Source organism: Coturnix japonica, chromosome 1 (genome assembly GCF_054131305.1).
Source record: "Coturnix japonica strain WE chromosome 1, WE-NBRP24, whole genome shotgun sequence".
Lineage (NCBI taxonomy): Eukaryota > Metazoa > Chordata > Aves > Galliformes > Phasianidae > Coturnix > Coturnix japonica.
In genome coordinates, this window is record NC_140663.1 from 169,564,585 (window position 1) to 169,586,739 (window position 22,155).

Genomic DNA, 22,155 nt, shown 5'->3' on the forward strand with positions numbered 1-22,155 from the left:
GAAAAACAAAATTGAACAAATAGCAAAGAAAAGAGATTAAGGTATCCGGTGGCACAAAGGTTTATTGTATGATCCCTGAGGAGGATGAATCTAGATGAATGAGACTTAGCAGAAAATGTCCTGAAATGTCTGTTATAACATACTAGCGCAGACATCACTGACTGCATAAAGGTGAAAAGAGTGAGTTTGGACAGAAATCTTCTCAAGGGCCTTTTTTTTCACTTCTTACATAGCCGTTCTGCCTGCCTCTTCTTAGCAAAACTATTGCTATGATCCCTACCTGTAATTACGGGCTGCTTTTATTAAACAACCAGTATTTTGCTGACTCCTTGAGCGCCTGCTTACAGGATAGGATGCTGTGCGTGTAGATGGCATGAATAGGCATTCATACTCCCTTTCTGAATTTGATTCTAAAGGCAAACTGAGTTTGCACTGAGCTACTGTGATTCCAATCATTATAACATGTCCCTGCTGTTGTGATAATTTATACTTTAAAATGGAGAATTACTTGCGGTACATGAGGTGGAGAGGATCATATTTCAGGTAACTGGTGATAAATACAGACTTGTTTCAGTGGCGAGTGCTACGGGTGATGTGCACAAATAAATAAACATGAGGATTGTAGCTGAAGTACCAAATATTTAGAATCCTAAATGAAGACTTTTAATGTATTTTATTTTAAAGATGTGATTCACTATCTGTTGTAAATTCTGGTGTTTGGAGGCTAATTTAAGCTACGTACTACTGCACGTAGTACAATGCTGGTAGTAGCTTTCTATTTAAATCCATCCTTTCAGATCTGTAAAGTTTACTCCGCTAGATAAAACAAAAATTGTGCTATTCACTGAGGAGCTGAGATTCTGCCGGAGCTACAAATTCTCATAAAGATCACAGTATTTGTCTCATTTGCAGATGCTACAAAAGCAACGGTTGTTATTTCGTCAACACTTGCAAATACAAAAAAATCTGTAGCCACTGATTGTCTTATGTAAGTCTGAAGCTGGTTCTTCTCCCTTAGAAATTTGCTATGAAATTTCACAGAAATTATTTTATTTACTAATTGTTCTCTTCACACATAAGGTAATGCAAGTAATTGAATGGAATGAAGGGGCTGTATACAATTTGAATGCTGCAGTTCAAATCAGTATCCTTAACTGCACAGATTTTATGATCGCACAGCAGCAAAAGGCTGAATGATGCATTTTTGATGCATGTGGGATTTGAAATCTGGGGATAATGAATCTGTGGGAGGGCACAGCTTAAAGCAAGCAAGTTTGAAGTCTGACACTGCAGAGAGAGCTCGTGATGAAACAGAAACAGGTTGTAGGAGAGCTTCTAGCAAAGAGAAAAAACATGCAGACTGAAACTACCTAACAGTGAAAGCATCCCTTCTAATCTTTGTATTTTTGTCTGCATCATGTATTCTCTATCCAGAGTAATACAGCCACAGCATCTCAGATGGCTTTTTATGTTATTTCAGCACCTAAAGGTGATTGTGTTGGAGCCCATTAGAAGAAGGCACTCAGAAAAAGCTGGGAGGTGCCTTGAGATATGTTGCCCCACAGAGCTGATCTGGAATGGACTTCCCAGGGAGGTGGTGGAGTCACTGACCCTGGGGGTGTTCAAGGAAAGACTGGATAATGTGTAGAGGGACATGGTTTAGTGGGAGCTATTGGTAATAGGTGAACAGTTGGACTGGATGATCTTTTATGTCTTTTCCAACCTTGGTGATTCTATGATTCTGTGATCTGGTCTACTCAGGGTTTGTTCTGTGGGGCATATGTAAGATTTTCAAGGCCACTGGAGAACACGGCGAAATCACTACTAAGACCAAAGTGCATAAAGGAAATATTAAGACCTGGAATGTTAAGGTCTTTGGAGGATCACAAGGGTCTCAGTTCAGCACCTTTAGCTGGGGAAAACGTCACCCTCTGACTTGCTTAAAAGACTCTACAGAACTACAAGATAATGACCAAAAAAGACTCCTTGGTTCTTCTCTAAGCTTAGGGTCATATCAGCTTAATTTAAGGTTTGAGGTCAAATCATTTTAAATTATATTAGCACAAGATGCCATAAATATTCTTATTTCTGTACTTAGTTGTCTTTTGGCCTGTTCCTAATTAACTCAAGCCATCCTAGTTAGTGAAAAGCTTTTGTAATAAGATCAGGATAAACAATGATTCTGGAGGATCAAAGTCAATGATGGGAAAGGCATGACATCTGATTAAAATGGGGACAACCTGCAGCATATGAAACCTCTGCTCAGGGCAACATAGTCAAGTTACGTTAGCATCATAACGGGAAGATTCGTATTACCAAAAAGCATAAAATGGAAATGCAACATTAAAAACCCCAAAGGTTACAAATTTCCATTTCCTCCTCTATTTTTCCCAGGCATCTCACTTGCATATATGCTAATTATTTAACTTAGAGATAATGCCTAACTTCAGATCCATGTGATCCAGAGAAAGTTATATTTGCTTGCACGAGTAGCAGACATAATGCAAATTTCCCATTGCCTTACTGTTACACCAACAGAGATGATTTTGCTGTTTCAGTTTGCATGGTAAATATAAGCACATAGAGATTAACAATGGAAGTAATTTCATTCTGATATCACTGTGGCCTCCCTCAGGCATTTATAGACATATATTCAGGAGCCATCATGTCACTAAATTACTATGGCTTTGCTGGCAATTTATAGTCCCCATGCTCCTCTAGTCCAAACACTGGAAATGATGGAGGGTTGTACAAGCTGTTGTGTCACTTGTTTGTGGAGGATCTACTGTGGACTACACTCACGCCTGTGGCTTGCAATAACTATTTTCTGTGAATAGTTTGAACGAGTGTTTTATTCATTTTTTGTGAATAGGCTTTGAACGAGTGACTTAAAGGTAAAAAGGTCATGGAGTGAGTGCCAGTCAGATTCTGTGCTGATGCACTGTCCTAACCTGCTTCAATAGTGTAGACAAGCTCCGCGTTTTCTCCTTTGTCTTTGTCTAAAGCTGTGACCTGTAAAACTGCTGATCCCACAGCTGCTGATTCATATACTGAGGCTTCATACAGCGGGCTGGTGAAGTATGGGCTGTGGTCATTGGAGTCTTCCACGTTTATGATGACTCTGGCCAGGTTTCTTCTATAAGGGAATTCTTGATCTCGAACCTACAGAAAAAGTACGTAATGTACATCCTGGTATCCATTCATTAAATATTAATAACTAATACTTCACTATTATTAGTTATCTGAGTGCTTTAAAGTCTATTTGAAAGACACAGCAGTGTAATTACATTTGTCCCAAGAAACTTGAAGTTTAAAACACAATCATACAGAAGAGATGGTATGTAACAAAATTCAAGAAGCACAGAGATTTTTCTTTTCAGTTGTAAATAAATCATGGTAACTAATCATCATTATATGTTTTTGGATGACAAATGTAGTTTTAGGTTTCTTCTTTTATGTATAATACATGCTATAAGGTCATGCCTTTACTCTAACACTCCTTGATTCACAGACAAACAAACCTTGCACATTGCTCCTTCTTTCGAAGATGCAGATGTGTAGCATTGTCTAGGTATCAGTTTGGCACTTGTATTTTCCAGTGGAATTTTTCAGCAACATATACATACATACCTGTTTGAAGACGATATCTACTCTCTAATCGGGGTAGGAATAACTTTAAGAAGTGCCAAGTACTCCCAACAGAAGTATCATGGAGAGAAAAGTCCCTCTCTCAACCTGATACTAAAAATCTCAGCAACTCCTGATTCCTGGGCTACCCACTCAAAGTTGGCCCTGTGCCTCATATGTTGTGAGCTGTTCCTTCACAGAACTCTTCTGTGGGGCTGGTAAGTACTTAAATAAATAGCAATCTACAATGTTTAAAGGAAGGCAGTTATTTTGTTATTAAATCCCGCTTCATTATATACAATGCTCACTTGGAACAGAGAGATTTCCCTTCTGTAATCTATGAATGATAAGCAAAAAACGGTAGGAAATTCTTTCCTGTACATCCAAACACTTGGAAAAAGTAGCTGAAAACTGCTTTGTGTATCAACAGATTATCTACTAAAATAAGTCAGTAAAAGCAAACTATAAATGAGGTCTGTACCAAGGGCTGTAACATTCCGTATGGCAAAAAAATCATAGACTCCTAGAATAAAACAACACAGTTATCTCCCTGTGAGTAACTTCTCAAATATCTTTCAGCCTCATCACAGAAACTCTGAAAATTACCTGGAGTGAGAAGACCAGATGCCAAGAGATTAAATATTTCCTGCTTGCTCTTCTCTGAGATGATAAGTCATTTCGTATGAGGTGCAATGAAGCCACAGTAAGTTTCACAGAAGTCCAAATAAAAAAGGTAAAACAAATACACAGCAGGGCAGGTAATACACAATTAATGGCTACTTATTGCAGTGAAAGTACTTTACTCGAGCAAAGACCAAGGCACATTTGCACTGAAACAGCAGTGGCTGTGTCCTGAGCCAAGCGAATATTGTGTTCTTACCATGACATTAAGGATGTGCTTATCTTGAGCTTCGTGGTCTAATCTCTCCGCAGTATAGAGCACCCCAGCACTGGGATCAATTCTGAATTTTCTCATGCTGGTTGCATCGATGCTGCTGTGAATAGTGTAGCTCAGTTTATGCTTTTCATCTCTGTCCATAGCTTCAATCTGCAGAATTTCAGTATCAGGGAGGATATCCTCTGAGATAGTGACATCATAACTTGGCTGAGAAAATTCTGGGCCATTATCATTGTTATCCAACACTTTGATAAAGACCTACAGTTCATGAAAGAAAAAAAACACGTTAGAATTTATTGAAGTCTAGTCAGACTCCTGAACAGGCACCTGAAGAAATGTGATTGACTTTAGACAGCTGACTTTATGTTGTTGTATAGTGGGAGTGGGAAACGTAATTTGATATTGAATAGTTCAGATCTAAAGAAACAGTAAGGCCATGACTTTGAAGGCAAGAAGTTCTAATTACCAGACCTACTTTGAGTCTAGCAAAGAAGTGCATAGGAGACTTTCAGTGTCTGTAGATTGGCAAATATTTCTGCAATGGTAAATGGTAATGGTTCTGTTGTGCCTTATAGCCACACTGCTTACAAGGGCATTCTGCAGCTATTAAGGAATTTCCTTTTCCCCTCACTGTTAGTAAGGCTATGAAACTATCTCTATCAAGCTCCTTAAATCCTTCTTTTATATAATCAAGATTATGAATCCTAAAAGTAGAAATCTTAAGTTGTTTTCTGCCCCATATATTGTGTTAGGACTTACTAGCAATGTCAAATCATGGAATCTGTTGCCACATCTCAGGCTCTGAGGACAGACCAGGAGACATGCTGACATGACAGTGCCAGCCCACCCCAGTTGGATCAGTGCACACTACCCACACAGGTAACCTTCAGGCACTGGTGCCAAAAAGGACTACTTGTACGGCTTTGCTTGTCCTTTGCCAGTGATGCTTGGCTTTACAGATGATAAATTTTCCCTTGAAGATCTACTTGCCTCCCTTTTCTTGCAGTTTATAAATGGTGGAACTGTTGCAAAAAATGTGAATGAAGGCTACACCATTTGCATCAAGTTTGTCTTTGAAATTTGGGTACCAAGCCTTCAGGAAATGTGGAGACGGAGAGGTCAGACAGAATAGAAAACTGTGTGGGAAAGACTGTGCCCAGGATTGTTCCCTAAAACTAGGGGACTTGACTCATCCCACATAACGTCTTCTCTGTTGCTCTGGGAAGTACCTGGCCCTTTCTTAAGAAAATACTTTATTACTTCACTTGATCAAACCTCATAAACCCATATATTCTTAACAGAATAAAAATACAGTTATGCTTTTACTACAGTATTGCAGAAACAGATGTTGGCCTCAGAGAGAAATGAAACTTTAGATTTCTCTGATCTTTGAAGAGTTTGCAGAATGCATTAACAGAAGGAAAGCGAGCAATTGTAAGCAGCAGTCATAATGAACTAGCCTGGGAACTGTTTAAAAGACAGCTGAAATAAAATACTCTGTAAGTTAAATGGCATAGGGCTTCAACTGCACATTCCATGCTATTTAATTTTCAGCAGATTATGATACGCCGGAGTGAAGCAGGGAGAAGTCTTTATTAAGTTATGCTTCAGTCCTGGACAGATAGCAATAAAATTGGGGTGAAAACATACGTTGCTGGGGCTATAATAATGATGAAATGTTACAACACTTATATTCTTGCTGTTGCTATACAATATATCAAGGCGTACTTCTGACCTGAAAAAACAAACAATCAAAGAACTCACATTTGAAAAAAGATGCAAATATATGTTTTTTAATATAGGAAAGAAACCCCGAGGAAAAAAATAAGACTCTGTCCTTACTCTAATGAGACACAGCCAATGCCGAACAACGTTTGCAAGTGTAAGGAAGAGAGAGTGAAGCAATCTGAGCTGGGGACAATATGATTACTGGTGTTCAGCATTTAAAGGCATCTTCCTGAGCTGTTTTGATACCCTCAGTTCTCACAGAATCATAGAATCACAGAATGACCTGGGTTGAAAAGGACCTCAAAGATCATCCAGATTCAACCCCCCTGCTACGTGCAGGGTCGCCAACCACCAGACCAGGCTGCCCAGAGCCACATCCAGCCTGGCCTTGAATGCCTCCAGGGATGGGGCATCCACAGCCTCCTTGGGCAACCTGTTCCAGTGCGTCACCAACCTCTGTGTGAAAAACTTCCTCCTAATATGTAACCTAAACCTCCCCTGTCTCAGTTTAAGACCATTCTCCCTTGCCCTATCACTATCCACCCTCATAAACTGCCATTCCACCTCCTGTATATACACTCCCTTCAAATATTGTAAAGCCGCAGTGAGGTCTCCCCAGAGCCTTCTCTTCCCCAAGCTAAACAAGTCCAGATCCCTCAACCTTTCCCCACATGACAGCTGCTCCAGCCCTCTGATCATCTTAGTGGCCCTCCTCTGGCCCCACTCCAAGAGCTCCATGTCCTTCCTGTGCTGGGGGCTTTCAAATAGATTTGCTGGAAGACACCAGGAGTATTTCATTTAGCAGATGCTATTACATCTCAGCCTACTTTGAACAGATAAGCTGCCATCTAGGGGTCAGCTCCTATGTGGGAGTTTGTTTTTAATACCGCTGTGTGAAGGCTCAGGCTGTTCTGTAATAAAGAAAAAGGGAGAGATACACAGCAAGGTGTTGTAGAGGTGCTGCCAGAGCAAGGACCTGCTGTGTTGTGTGCTATCTCCCAGTGGTGGGGTTCACTTCCTATTACACCTAGTGCTTTTTGGGCTCACTCTGACAAACTGAGAAAGTAGAGCAAGCCATTAAACTTTAATCATCACAAAGCTTTCACCATGTCTGTGCAAGCTGAGGCTTTATGATTTATGCCTTCACCAGACTGCATAAGTGAAATAGGGTGGGATGAGACCAGCATCGGAAACCAGGCATAAGCCTTGACACTTTCTTCTACCTACTGTAAAACCGATTGAGTGTCTGTTTATACGGTAGGAATTTCATTACATAGAAATGAAAGCATTTTAGTGATTTTTCAAATGACCACACTGTAATATGCATTATTTACTGCATATTCTGTGTTTCAATAGCCACTTCCATCTGGAGGGGGAAGACAGTGGGCTAGTGATGTTAATGAATAAAGAAGTTATTACTGATTCATCATTTGTTACATCAGAGTTAGAGTAATTCTCATTTTTGTCAGCTGTCCCTCAAAATCCCCAAGGGTCATCTGTGATTTTTAGGTTACAGTGTCTCCTCTGCTGGGGCAGGGAGAGGGGCAAATTCTCCTTGTCACAAAAGGAAATCAGAATATAAAGGAATACTGATTATACAGTCAAACCTTTAAACTACGGAAAAACTGTAACCTTATGTTCCTCAAAACCTAACCATTTTAGGAGCTACTGGAAACCAAATAATGTAAAATTAAATGGAGCTTCAGGGTCATTTTGAGTAGATTACTACTCCTTCAGTCCTTATAACATTTTAGAGGAGCAAGTGACAGTTATCCTCATCCTTTATACAGGAAGAAACTGCCTGGCAGCACAATTAAGTGACTTACCAAAGCAACATGAGAAGTAAAGATGGGGAAGAAGTTCAGGACTGCATTCTTAGGCTTATTTTTGAGCCATCTCCTTCTTATTCAGTCATCTTAAAATCCTACTTTTCTATGCAGAGATTTCTTGCTACGGCAGGATGACTTCTAGTAAGGTGATATTTAACAAGAGGGGAAAATATTTTCCTTTATTTAAAGGACAAACGTTACACTGACAGGATCACCAGGCTCACAGAAAGCCTGATCCTACAAACATATGTGAAGCCAAGCAAGTGGAATTCCACCAGATTGTTAATATAAGGAAAGGTTACTCAAATTCATTTAATCGTTGCCAAACTTGGGCATAACATCTTGGCACTACTGGCAAACTTCCCACTGACTTCACAAGGGCCACTGCTGCTCCTTGAAGCTTTAAGCGATAATCAGCCTGGAACATGTCTTTCAAAAACCCACCTAAAATGGAGCGTTTCCCTGCTCAAGGTACTCAAATACTCATGGTGTGCATACTTTCACCCTTACTTCAGATTTACTTTCAAGTGGAAGATTCAACAAGAACACGCCATGTTGCACAAATATCACTCATTATTCTGCGGGTGCCCAAGTGCCCATTGTAAATTAAAAAATAGGTTATAACAGGCTTCCAACACATCTCCAAAAAGTGACACACAGAAGTGCTTACTACTTGCTGTTAAAGCAGTGATTGCTCTGTGCTGTGGACCATGCTAGGTTACTGACCAAAACGCTTTCCAGGACAAACATTAGCTGCAAGTCCCTTTTTCCATGCTCATAAAGAAAACCAGCAGCATAGCAGCCTCTGCCCAGCTCTCCTAGGAAGCTCGGAAACTTTCCAGCTCATTGCAAGCTCCAGGCTTGCCATTGCCGCTCCCATTGTGAGGCGCCTCATTTGCAGTCTGAACAAGCCCTTCTCTATAAAAGATTTGCTTCTCCCTGCTCACTTCCTATTTCCCACAGTTAAAGCAAGTTTCAAATAAAGGATTCACAGGCCTCCAAGCTTACAAATTAGGCAAAGTAACACTCAGAGCATTTGCAAAGACTTTGTATTTAAAATGGCAAGTGAAAGGCCTGGAAAAATACAATCAAATCAAGGCAGAACAAAACCTAATGCAGGAAGTCTCCCCAAAGCTGTTTTTAATGTTGCCCATCACAAATACCTTTGGTTTAGGCACAAATGTATTTGAGTGAAGACTGGATGTATGCCAGAAGCTGCTTTACAGACATTTGAAGCAGGAGGAATCTGTTTGGCTAATTGCTTGGTCTGGGCACAGTGTTGTAATACAACCTATTAAGTGCCTGAATTGCTTAAACTCAGGTTACGCTTTTGTATGGTTTTTGAAAACCTATTTTGATTTAATATTGCTTTCGGTAGAGTTACCACACAGCTTTATTTGCTACTTCCTGACAAGTTTTTTCCCCCCAAACCCCAATCTTAACATAAAAATGCAAACAGTTTCTCTGTGAACCTCAATGGACTGTTACTTATACTTCACCGTGTTCCTTTGAGTTATGTTAAAAGAGGGCAAAAAGTCTTTGTTTCACAGGCAAGGCAGTGCTGAGATGGCTGGAAATGGCAGAAAAAAAGCACAGCACTGAATCACAGAATCATGAAGGTTCGATAAGACCTCTAAGATCATCAAGTCCAACTGTCCACCTACAACCTGCCATCAAAACCACGGCCCTCTGTACTGCATCTCCATGGTTCTTGAACACCTCCAGAGACAGTGACTCCACCATCTCCCCGGATAGCCTGCACCAATACCTCACCACTTTTTCTGAGAAGGAATTTCTCCTTATATCCAACCTCAACCTGCTATGGAACAACTTAAGGCCATTCCCTCTCAACTCATCTCATCCTACTTGCCTGGTTCTGGTTTAGAGGAAATATTCACCTGAGCAAATGTGAAAAACTATCTGGAAACACCGCATCTTTTCAGTTCTCAAAGGATCCACAGACCACACAGGCACTGTCTGCCTTCAGAGAAGCAATTTGCTCTGCAACAGCCAACACCTTGGTGTACTCCCACTCTGCTAGAAAGGTGCAGGCAACAATGCAGAATTTTGACTTTTCTGAAAACTTGTTTAATAGCTGCAGATCCTCCAAAGGAATAAACGTAACTGTACAAATGCCCCTCACCCACATGCAGACTCTGATATCTTGTCTACACATTGGCCAGAGTCCACTAAGAAGAACTTGTCCCTGTTTGGCAAAAAGAACCACTCTCATTAGCTGTGACTGGCCAGTTTCTCACAGTGTTAACAAAACACAAAATCAGAATCATTTTTGTTGGAAGGGACCCTTAAAGGCCATCTAAGGTCCAACTCCCCTGCAATGAACCGGGACACCTACAGCTGGATAAGGAGCTCACAGCCCCATCCAGCCTGACTCTGAATGTCTCCAGGGATGGGGCATCCACCACCTTTCTGGGCAACCTATTCCAGATCCTCATCACATCTTATAAAGAAAACATTCCCCAGAAGGCAAAGCAGTGGGATGGCTTCAGAGTAAGTGCAGTCAAAGCACTTTTTTTCCTGCTAGCTTTGAAGCATTAGGCTTCATGCTTTAAAGCATCTTTTTATGGCAGTTAGGATGATTATGAACAAGAAGGAGGTAAGAAAATAAGTAAGAAAGAAAAATGTCTTTTTTATATAATGCTGTGACTCCAGGAGTTTGTTCTTCAAAAAATAATTGCCTGCTTGTACAAAATTATCCATTAAAGTGAAAAACATCATCACTTAGATGACTGTTTCCTGGTGTACTTCTGTAGGTAGTTTAGCAGTATACGTATAAAGAAATGAACATTATTACTGCTTGAAAGTAAAGGACTTGAGCTGTTCAATGAAAGAAAAAAGAAAAAAAATAGGATTTTGGTACAAAGCTAAGTTATTACCCAGGGAATATCTGATGCTACTTAAAGTCAGTCAATATGTTGGCTGAGTTAGTCAATCTCATGGCTGCTCCAAGAGATGCTGTCCCATTTTTTCCAGTGCCTGTGAGAAGCCCCATCCCCATCCCATGGCCAGAAGCTCGCCTGGCAGCTGTGGGAATCATGTTTCTAAGGGATTTAGTGCCAATGTATGCATTCAGCCCTTCATAAATAACCACGCAGCCTTGAACAATGATGAATTAAGCTAAGGGGGAATAAAAACAAAAGCTCTCCCGGGCTTATTCCTGACTTAATTTATAATACATGTATATGTAAATATATATAAATATGCTAATACACATATATAAAAATATGTATGCAAATCGTTACATATATAAATAATACAGAAATCAAATGAGGCAACATTTCTGTCGCTTTTGCTCTCCATCCCTCCCTATCACTGCTGTGTTCCACTGCGCATGGTGAGTGACATTGGCTCAGCACATCCTGATGCTATGATTCTCACTTAGGAGTTTGCAATTCTGCAATGCTCATCACTTCCAAACCAAAACCACCTTCAGTTACAAATGAAATTTGGGATTTTTTTTTTTCTTCAAACATTCCTTATGTTCTTTTCACCTCTTTTCACAACAGCGAACTGTTAATACAACAGATGTAGCTCTTAAATCAAATTGATTTCCTTCTTCTGACGGCAGAGCAGCGAACCATGTGTGCAGTAAGGCATGAAGGAAGCCAACAGTTTATCAGGATTCAAGGCGTGAGGGAGCATTGCTGCAGAAACTTATGTGAGGCCATGCCAGGGATTGTGTTACCCAAGCAAAAATCTTTGGCATTTTTATGCTGTATTTTACCACCTCCAACTGCGTACCAGACAAAAGGCCAGAAAGAGATAAAGGGGAACAGGTGGGGTGGAATAATAAGCAAGACTGTTCTGCTTGGCACACTGCTGATCGGCTGTTTCACAATGAACCACATCACTTTGGAGTGGCTCTTTATTACTTTATGGTTGTACAAGTGGATGAATTCACCCATTTGCCTTCATCTCCCTTCCTCTTCTATCATATTTATCAGGCTGGATGGGGCTCTGAGCACATGCTCTAGTTGCAGGTATTCCTGTTCATTGCAGGAGAACTGGAGTAGATGACCTTTAAGGATCACTTCCAACTCAAATGATTCTCAGATTCTGAATCCTTTTGCAGCTATAGTTAAAAATGCAGGTACTGCTGCACAGAAGACAAAAAACTTCCAATGTCACCTTACCAGAACTCAGAATAAGACCACCAAAAGCCATGAGCAGATCTTTCTTTTACGCTTTCTACGGCATATATTACTTTTCAGTTTTTTTTATTATTGTTCTGAAATGAAATGAAGATGAACAAAGTCACCCAAAGGTTCCGAAGAACAGTCAGAAGTAAAGTAGGAAAATTTAGTAGTGTGAAGAGATAATCAGGTAGACCATCATTCCGGCAGGCTTGAGATAAAGATTGCTTTTGAAATCTGTTGTGAACAGCAAAAGAAACACGTTCTCAGATACTGCTTGTGCCACAATTAAATCCACAAACAGTATCTAAATAGAGAGAAGGAAATGGGGAGAAGGGTTTGGAGCCATCACTGATAACCAAACGCTGTAGTACTGCAATTCTTCAATCATTATCTTAAAGCTTTTAAATAGGTCACACCACTGTTATGAAAAATGCTCAGGCTTCTTTCAGAATGCAACAGCTTTACTAAAATATGTTTTTACCATATACTTTAATTAAAAACAATGGATTTTCATCAAAATAGGTTTTGAGGATTGTCGCAGGGGTCATTTTATTAAATTACAAGCAACTAAAACAGGAAACATAATACCCATGCAAATACAAATCATCTGCATCCAGCACGTCTGAAAATCCTCCCGCTTTTTAACATTTGTTTGACAGAACCTTTTGCACAAAGTAGTGTTGGGGATTCAACGCCCTGCTTCTGAAATGTGGGCTGAGAACGTAGCCAAGATTGGAAAAAAAAACAAAGCAAAACAAAAGGTTACTCGGGGGCTCAAGAAAATGCCTTACAGAAAGAGGATGTAAGGAGGTCAGTCATTCTCCTTTGCCTGTCTGCCAAAAGACTGGGAGGTGAATTGACTGCTCTGAGTAAGTGCCTTCCCAGGGAGAAAATACGGGTTTTTAAAGAGCTCTTTAATCGAGTGGAGAAAGGCATAACAGGGAATACAGGTCAGATATAATCAAGTTAAAAAATAAGGAATGTTTTCAGCTGAGAGGCAATTAATTACTTAAACTAGCACGGAAAATAGTAGATTTCCCACCACTTAACTTACCGTCAACTGATGTTTCTTATCAAGAGTGGATTATCAAGAGAAGGTATTGGATAGGGATAATTAGATAGAGATTTTAAGTCTGGTTATAAACAAGAATTTGGATTCAAAAAGCAGTCAATGATTTAACAGTCTCTTAGGAATGTCAGTGTTGTGAATCAGTGAATACAGATTTATATCTGAACCTTTGAGCAAAAAGGCAAGGCAAAAAGAAGAATCCACATGTATATGTATATATCTGTACACCATAATAAAAAACATTCAGGCCTTCCTTCTGCATTATCATAAAATATGTAACATCACATATCTATCCTTTCACTTCCTTTATAGGCCATATTTAATCTGGGATTTGAGGCTGCACACAGTGTAGTGTTTTTTCCTGTGACAAATAATATTCAAGTTATAGCACACTTTATACTTGGACGCTCATTCTGGTGCTGGATTTCAGGATCTAGCTAACTCCTGCTCCACGACTCACTGTGTATGGGTTCCATTGCCCTCACCAGGTCCAGTGGGGTAAAATGGGCCACTGTGGCCAACCAGCTCCTCTAGACTGGTTCCTACCATGCAGACATCCAGACTGTGCATTAGGATCTCACCAGCAGTGATGTGAAGACCTAGTTTTACTCCAGCCCTTCACACTTACCTGATCTATTATATTAATTGCTGAAAGGCAATGACCCTGATCAGCAAGTTTGATTTGAAAGGGTTGACTGTGGCTGTCCCCAGAAAGACAGTGTAATCACAGGCAGTGACACTAAAGGTATATCCTACAAATTTTAAGTGTCCTCTCTGAACAATTCTGTCTCTGAACAATTGATCTCATGTCCCACATTTGGGTCTTGGGAGGATGAGAGGCATAAACTCCATTTAATACAATCAATAGCAATATTCCCCAGCATCACAGAAGTACTTGTTGTATTTTGGACAATTACAGGGTGATGCAGTTGTCAAAATCTATCAGTGCTGCCAGAGATAGGGACTCCCTCAGCTGGAGGAAGGCAAATTACTTTCATGTGAGCACGAATAGGACAAAAGAAGAAATACCGCTTTGAAGCATTCACCAGCCCATTCTTTACAATCACATAGAAAGGCTCTAAAAAACATCCCTCCATTAGTTAACACTGTTCTCAAAGGATGAGGTTTTAGCTCAGTAGCAAAATTATTAATTTTTATAGCATATGTATTTCACTAACAAATGGAAAACTTGTCAGCAAAGGAAGGTGAAGTTCTACCTGGGTGGTGGCAATGTTTGTTCCATCGGTGACCTCCACAGTCATGTTATATATTGACCGCTGCTCTGCATCCAAGGGTTTTGCAATGACAATAGTGCCCACTCCCTTCTCCGCGTCGAAAGAACTATCGTAATTCCCTCCTAATTGTTGCACAAAAATACAATTAAATTAGCCATCTCTGGAAAATTCCACTGCAAATGTTCCACAAAGTGTGCATATATATGTTTACTGGCATCCATCTTAATGGCTTGCCTTAGCATACACAATACATCTACAGATTTGTCTTTGTTTGTAACTCATTTATATTTCAAAGCACAGTTTGTACATTGGAAAGCAGATATCATTAAAATGCACTGCAAGAAAAAAAAAATCTAGCAGTATATTTAAGTGAACCATAACTGAGTCTATAAAAAGAATGCAATGGCTATAAGCCCATAAGATGTTGCCCTTGCAGTCTGTGTAATGAACAAGCACAATAATCTTTTTGAATAAAAACCATTTTAAGAGGGTTCTATTCCACAGATTTTATTTTCAGGGGATTCTCAACGATACTCGTGGATATGAAGGCTGAGCCCTTAAATATTACAGCAAATTTACAAAATGCAAATAGAGATTTGTTATGTTAATTTCAAGGACAACGAAAATTACTGGCAGCAAAGGTCATATTCTACTGGTCTTTTAGGAATTATTTAAATAGATCTGACAGGACACACATCATGAATTCCTTTCCATTAAAAGAAAACCCTCACAAAGCACTGTTCTGAAACTAATATTCCCTCATGCTGTCACACACTGACTGATGCAGCAGTGAAAAAACCCTCCTGAGTCTTAGGTAAAATTAAAAACAAAACAAAACAAAAAAAAAAAAACAACAGAAGAAAAAAATAGAAATGTCTATTAAAAAGTAAGAGGGAGCCGTAAATAATTTGAGATTAAAGGGTTACAGGATTTCTCAGCCACAGCTATAGTTTACAGATCAGAACTGCTCATTATGTTTAGAAGTAAGGAACATGCTCCCTACTGCTAAGCTGCTTCCTACCCACTCCACTCCAAAGTGGAATTTATCTTGAGTCTGAAATGTTGGGGGGCTGGTGGAACATAACACTGCTGAGAAATGAACCCTCCAGGTGGATTCTTCACATAGCAATGCAATGCTGACTGACAGCTCCGTTCTGCAAAGTGCTTTCAGAACCCATTGGCTAAGAACTTGTATAGGAGCTGCTTGGATCTCTTGGCATTAGATCCATAGGTAGAAAGACATCAATTCCACTGACATAATCCTTCTACAATATTAAAATATATAAATAAATACAACCGATTTCAATATTATGACAAAATAGCTCTCATTTTAAGGCTGGAGACAAAGAAGTGGAGAGGATAGTCTTCCTTCCATTGCCATCAAGTCCTGCATTTGCATGAGGTGCTGATCCACTGCCAGAACATTCATGACACAGGCACAGTCATGCATTTAGTGGATTTTCCAAGAAGCTGAAGATATAGGAAGATCGCTGCAGGTGAACAGGATGAATTCTCCCTGATTTCCATAACACAGAGAAATTCTCATTCCTCTCTCCCTCTGGAATTGGTTACTGCATAGAAAGTGTAAGATGGCAGAAGCATTGCTTTGTCCTGGAATGCCTGGGAATGCACTCAGGGAAGGCAAGAAGAAAGAGGGAGAAGGAATATGAGAGCAAGTGATCTGTGCAAAGGGAAGGAAGAACTGGTGAACTTCTGCCCTTTGAAAAAAATCTAAACATGATCATTTCAGACTCGACATCAGGCTTCCCTGTGCTGAATATACGTGCATACATATTTATAGCTCTGAGCCTAACAGATGCTGTTGTGGTTCTCCAGGAAAACACTGACACTGGATCTGCTGTGATTTATGGGGGATAGAAACACTGTTTATTCCCTAACCTCCTTCTGCAAGCCCAAACTACATATTTTTTCCTCAGCTGATATATATGCTTAACACTATTTGACACTGGACAGAAAATGTGATTGTTCTTGACATTTAAGCAATACCAAGGTATTTGGACATTGATCATACGCTCAGGTTTTCTTTCTTCTTCTTCTTCTTTTTTTTTAAGTTTGCAAGAAAAGGATGCCAGCTCCCAAGTAAAGTTTTAAATTGATTTACTTGAGAAAAACAGAACCATGAAAACCAACTCTGAAAAAAGCTTCCTTTGAAGAAGTGAATTTCAGATTCTTGCGAGGAAATCTCTGCTGAAACGAAGCTAGCCTTGGGACAGTAGGCACTTTACAAAGGGAATGTTTCATACTGATAACCATGAAAACAAAATGAAAGCCTGTACTTCAAGATGCTTAATAATCATCTTAATGAGCAGTCAGAAATTATATGCTATCAACTGGCATACACATCCAAAGAAACCCTGCCTTTAGAAATGTCAAGAAGTAGAAGAGGAGGATTAATAATCAATGTTATAAATTCTCTTCCTCTGTTGGATTACTGCAGGTTGTGCAGGGCAACACACATTTGTGTTGCAAATAACCCAACTTCTTCAAGATATTTTCACTAAATGCAGAATAATCTTCCCATAAATTATGAACTGAATACAGCATAAAAGTTTTTTATATGGCATAGGCATCTCCCAGATCAGTCTAATGACAAGCAAATAAATCTTGGTCACAAGCCATACTGCTCTGGCCTATACTTGTAATGAACTAGGCAATGCACTTTAATTCATATTGATTCATTTTCTATTAAGCAATGCAGAAACTGCATCAAACATTAAGACAGAGTAGAGGGAAAGAACTCATCTGTGAGATTTGTGGCTATGATCTCTTCTGGAGTGAAATCCTGATTTATTCTTGATTTACTTGGTACATTTCAATGGACTATGGTTAGCCACAATGAAGTCAGCTCTTGAATTCCTGAGAATAAGGTCTCATGTTTCCTGGGATAATGGTTCAGGTCCTCAGCCTACTAAGTGTGACCTGGAAATGCTCTGTACTGCTTCTCAGCCTACATATGCCCTCACAACAGCACCTCAGATAAGGAATGCCTTTGAAGCATTTTAGAATAACTACTGAATTTGGTATAAATTTAGCCATATATGCTAAAAGAACAGATACGCAATGCCTACATCAAGCCTGTTACAAAGTCTCCAACAGAGTTATCTTTGAAAGATGTGGCTGGAAGGGTACAGAGAGAGAAGAGTCATACAAAAATAAACAGGACTTCTCCATTAAAAACTTGTGCATCTGAACTAATCCAGGAACTCTACTTGAAGCAATATCTTTCCAAAGGGTTCTCAGCTGGAGGATGAAGGGCCAAGTCTGGAGGTAGTGAGAGCTTCACACATTTCTGGGGTACCTGAATTTTCAAAATCATGATGTCATGTAACTCCAAATCATTTTGAAGGAAGCTTATTTGCAATGGTGTAAACTTCAGCAGTACATTTCAATAACATTACTCCATTTCACATTTTCTTTGATCACAGTCTTAGGATGGAAGTGGGCTAAGGATGAAAAAAATTTGTTCAGCTGTTCAGTATTATTAATGTGAATTTGTATTACTTATTCCATTTTGTAGGAAGAAGTATATGCTTTCCTTTCCATTGTCTTGGAAAACCTTCTTTTGGATACAAGATATTTATAAGCCGTCTTTGCTAATGTGCTCGCAATTGTATTAAGAAAGAAATAATTCAAATGAAGATAAAGCACTATAAGTTCCTTGGACACTTTGGGAAAGTCAGTGATAAAGGAGGCAAGTTAACAGAAATGGTGAAGTGGGTTGATCTGAGAAAGCATTTTGATCTCTGACCTAAGAGAGATGTGGATTAGCCATTGTTTGCAGTACCTTTGCCAGCTAAGATGTAATATTGATACGTAATATTAAAGACTTCCCTTATAATACCCTGATAAACTGAAACCCTCAGACTGGGAAAAGTCCCTGTCTAGTCATCTCTGGGTGAAAAACTGTGTTGTGTTTGGATGGCATAAATTAATCCAGAAAGTGTTCTGCCCCTCTAATTGACTGTTAAGATTCCCAAAGAGAGCTAATGAAGATATTTATGTCTTCACTTTGGACATCTAAAGTGAAATGAAATGATTTCCAACCTTTCTTTCTTGAGATGGATCTTTATGCTCTTCAATAAACTGTGTAAGCATTAAATTTCCATAACCAGGAGATTTTTATGCTATCTGAAAGCATGTTGTCACTTATATAGCATCTTCCAATATAACTCTAGCCAATTTCAGATTTTATCAAACTTAGAATGGCTGCAGAAACAGCCCCTGGTACAAAAAACCTTAGTTCTTGACCCTTACTGCAGCTTCATGATTTTCACTGCCCTGATTCTCAGTCTGGGAAATGCCATAGTATGGGCAAAGAGGTGGTCTCAAGAAATGGAGTCAGGACACATCTGATTCAACAGTCCATCTGAAAGATATAAATAATTAACTTTCCTGTTATAAAAAGAGATGGCTAAGAAAAAAACAGTATAAATGACTAGGAAGTATAGAACAGTATAGATGACTAGGAAGAGGAGATCTTCTGATGTAAAGTCTACCACATGTCTGGTGTAACGGGCAGGCCAAGAAAAGCCTTCTGAGCTGTTAAAAGGGATTTCTTGACATCAACTGGCAAATTTGCCTACGGCAAGATACAGTGCAAATATATTTCAGTCCTTTTTGAATTCCAGAATATGTTTAATTTTCATGCACAGTCTGCTTGTATTTTGATTATTGTATTTGCTGCAAGCAACAATGTTTTCTTGTAGTACTCTTCCTAGATGGAGTTCATTACTGGTAGGACACTGAGCCTATTTATTCGTACTAGCTGCTGATATGCAGTTTTAGACAGGATTATCCTGCTGGGAGAAACCATTTTCTCCTCTGAGATGAAAATGTATCTGCAAATATGGAGGACTTGTAGGCAGATGAGTCCTATCTAAGGGCCTTTCCCCCTCTTTTCCAGTGAAAATGATCCAGAAGAGAGGGACTGAATATAGACCTAAGGGAGGTCAGATGACTGCAAACATTCAGAACTCAGATGCCAAGACTCAGTGCCAAATTACACTGAATTCTGCAGGAAATCTTGAAAGCAAGACTCTTCCTTCACTGGCAGATAGCAAAGAACGTGGAGGCTAGGAGTCCAAACTTAAAAAGCCAGGACATATTGTGATCTTCACACAAGAGTCATTTGGCTTGCCATGATGGAAGAGGGGAGGCGAAGAGAAATACAAGAGACAACGTAATTTAGAGAACAATGCTCCAGAATAGATCTTCTCAAAGCAGTAAGAATTCTTACTTGTCTTGCCCCATAGTAAACTATCACCACCAAGGCCGGTGATGATAAACAGGATCAATTGTTACAATTCTTTGCTCAGAGCAGAGAGAAAATACATAAAGCAAATTCATCCTGACTCTCAAGAATGTCTGAACTGCATCAGGGGTCTCCAGGAAAAGAAACGAGGGTCAGATTTCAAATGTTTCTATTTGCTGAAATATGAAACAAACTTATTGATTGCCTCAAGAAATACTACTTTAACTACAGACTATTCTTAATCATGGCATAATACACATTAGCAACGTTACATGCAAAGATTTATTCTTTTATACACTGTATCACGCTCAGAAGAACAAAACACTGCAGAGTGCAAATTTTCAGAAAGATAAAGCTATTGCAAGGAGAGTCAAAGCTTTGGGTTTGCTGCTAAGAAGCTGAAGGTACGGGCAAAAAAAAAGCAGAAAAGAAATCAGAAGGTATTTTAGTTAGTTCTCAGAGGAGATAACTCAAAAGAGGCTACGGGCATACACAACTTAAGACATTAATGAACATTTGCAGAACTGTGAATTATATGGATGATTAATTAAAATTATTAGCTCTTAAAATTATTGCCATTTAAGCACCCTTGATAAAAAAGTCTGGATGTACTTTTAAGGGACTTTGGCTTGGGGAATAGAGGGAAGCGATTCTGGAGAATCAGAGAGATGTTGTGCAACATGCTATGTAAGCAAAAACTAGCACCATGCAGCTTAGCTCCAATGTTCAAAGTAATCATCACACCATCCCCACCACTAACAAAGGAAGGAAATGACAGAGGGCTCAATTTACCTGTGAGAAATTAGTATTTTGTGACTTATTTTTGGAGCTTCTTTTATCATTCTTTTATCTATCTCATATATGAGTGAATAAATTTAACACAATTGAAACAACCTGTGTTCATGCCTTCCACACTGTGCGATCTACATGAACTGAGAATGGTGTTGAATGCATTCTGAAAAACAGAAACCAAGTGTGACATCTCAACCGTTCCCAGTTAAATACCAACTAGCTCCTCTACCTTTGTAGTCTATCGAGGAAAGATGATCTCTTCGCATGCAAGGCACCTTCCTCTATCTTAGATTAGCTCAGGAGCTGAAGCAGTTATTTTAGGAGCATACACTGTAGGTGCAATCTGAATGCTGAAGTTAGGCAGACAGCATCCTAGAAAGCCTAATCTTCAGGCTCCTTTTCCTCTTGAGCTCAAAGAAAGTGTATATTAAGCATCAAAAAAAGAAAGGTCCTCTGGAATTCCAATGCCCATTTAGTTTGAAAAGGTCATACAAATAAAGGTCAACCTGCAAACTCTATATTAAACCATGCCTCTAGGTAAGCCTTCATGGCTTATGTTGACATTACTATGAACTGTGCTCAGAGGTCCAAAATCACAAAACACCAGATGTAGCAGGATAAAGTCTAGGTTTAACAGCAGCACTAAAATCCTCTGTTGCATCAGCAGTCCTGAACAGCTTTCCATTTTCTACAACTTTTACTCCGAACCTGTATCTTTCATGGGACGTTTTGGCACTAGACATCAGTATTAGAATCAAAGAATCACAGAATGGTTTGGGTTGGAAGAAACCTCCAAATCCATCCAGTTCCAACCTGCTGACATAGGCAGGGACACCGCATACCAGGTTAGGCTGCCCAGGGTCCCATGCAGCCTGGCCTTGGGCACCTCCAGGGATGGGACACCACGACTCTATGGGCAGAATTGCCAGGACCTGAATGGCCTCATAGTGAAAAATTCCTCATGTTCCCCCAGAAGGAAAGTATCTTTATCTCTTCCTACAAGCTGGGTAGTGCAGAGCAAGAAGTGTTCTTAAAACTGACACTGATTGAAGGCAGCAAACAGAACATAAACATATATCACTGTCTGTAATCCTCTCAGGATGGACTTTGACTTCTCAGCCTGTATGCGGAGTGCCTAAACAACCAAGTCTCCTGCATGCCTGGGATTGCTTGCTGTTTCTATTGTGGAAATAGGGACTGTTGCTAATGCTGCTGGTAATAACAGCAGTGATATTTAATGACAACATCCATATGGTAACAGTACTGAACTGGATAGCTGGGGTCATCGACTTCTCATTAAGTCTAGGGGAACAATGTCTCCTTGATGCTGTAAAGAAACCATTAGGATTGTCTGAATAGCCAAAATCTTTTAGACCATTTTGAACTACTTTATCTATAAAGGTTACATTCAGTGACAAAATTAAAGGTCTTAAGTTAAGAATGTCCTCCCCATCATCTCTGTTTAGGAGGCAAACATGAAATGTTATTGTAAGGTGTTTCTAGATTGCAAATGAGACTAACAACATAAATTAAGGCAGTTGAAAAATC

General features: G+C 39.5%; 1 protein-coding gene across 18 annotated transcripts in view; it reads right to left on the minus strand.

Moving 5' to 3' along the window:
* Positions 1-22,155, minus strand: part of FAT3 (FAT atypical cadherin 3) — a 428,155-nt gene that overhangs the window by 78,415 nt on the left and 327,585 nt on the right. For all 18 annotated transcript variants that reach the window (XR_014931869.1, XM_032442223.2, XM_015852350.3 and 15 more), the window contains 3 exons: positions 14,526-14,665; positions 4,508-4,783; positions 2,952-3,162 (listed from right to left, as the gene is read on the minus strand). Coding sequence is in view for 17 of the 18 variants with exons in the window: in XM_032442223.2 (XP_032298114.2) it covers positions 2,952-3,162; positions 4,508-4,783; positions 14,526-14,665 (627 nt within the window). In the remaining variant the exon portion in view is untranslated. The remainder of the gene's footprint in view (positions 1-2,951; positions 3,163-4,507; positions 4,784-14,525; positions 14,666-22,155) is intronic.